We start from the raw sequence: 889 nt of genomic DNA, 5'->3' as shown, positions 1-889 counted from the left end.
GCTAGGATCCCCTAGGAGGTCGATATGGGCCAGCAGTAGGGGGCGCTACGATCCCCTAGGGGGGGTCTTTATGGGCCTGGCAGTAGGGGGCGCTATGATCCCCTAGGAGGCCGATATGGGCCCGGCAGTAGAGGGCGCTAGGATCCCCTAGGAGGTCGATATGGGCCAGCACTAGGAGGCGCTATGATACCCTAGGAGGTGTATATGGGCCTGGTCTAGGGGCAGCAGTGCTGTAACTAGAAATATTGAATCACCTTTGAGCTTTGAGCAGCCAGTTGTTGACAGTCAGCAGTTCGGTGTGGGATCTCTTACAGGGGATCTCTCTGACAATCGTCCCAGAAGACTTCGGCGGTTCGGCTATTCCTTGCAGGAGAAACATCAACCCCCTCCCATCGGCCAGCGGAAAGAAGATGGAGCCCTGAAAGATCAAGAAATCACTGAGCATCATTCTGAAATACTTTATGGGGCAAATCTGCCAGTGTGAGCGGGGCAGTGCCAAGCAGGTGATGTACCTGGTGCTTCTTTCCCTCAGAACTCATAACCAGCGGATGGTAAGTGACCTCATAGGCTTTGTTCTGCTGATGGCCCTCAACTACCAGAACCTTGGGGCCACTCCAGTGTTCACCATCAATTACAGGATGCAGGTTCCACGTTTCATTGGTTTTATTGGTCAGGAAGATGGTCTGAGTCTGTTTACTGCGCACCTGGCACTGGAAATTCACCACCTACAGGAAGACGGAGATCAGCGTCATAGACTGAAATAGCTCTGACATATACCGCAGTGCTGCACAGAGATCACTGAGCCAGTCCTATCAGTCTCTTTACAGAGGAGCTGACACTCTAATGTCCCCCCACAGTCACACACTATTATTATACATTTATATAGCTC

General features: G+C 52.0%; 1 protein-coding gene across 1 annotated transcript in view; it reads right to left on the bottom strand.

Moving 5' to 3' along the window:
- The window catches only part of LOC140337603 (hydrocephalus-inducing protein homolog), a gene marked incomplete in the record, with an annotated part of 5,319 nt that overhangs the window by 2,627 nt on the left and 1,803 nt on the right, over positions 1-889 (bottom strand). Inside the window, 2 exon segments of the mRNA XM_072421335.1 lie at positions 255-418; positions 513-725. Coding sequence (XP_072277436.1) covers positions 255-418; positions 513-539 — 191 coding nt within the window.

The sequence above is a fragment of the Pyxicephalus adspersus genome, chromosome 9, assembly GCF_032062135.1.
Source record: "Pyxicephalus adspersus chromosome 9, UCB_Pads_2.0, whole genome shotgun sequence".
Lineage (NCBI taxonomy): Eukaryota > Metazoa > Chordata > Amphibia > Anura > Pyxicephalidae > Pyxicephalus > Pyxicephalus adspersus.
Note: the sequence above shows the minus strand (reverse complement) of the source record. Positions and strands in the feature narration are given on the sequence as shown.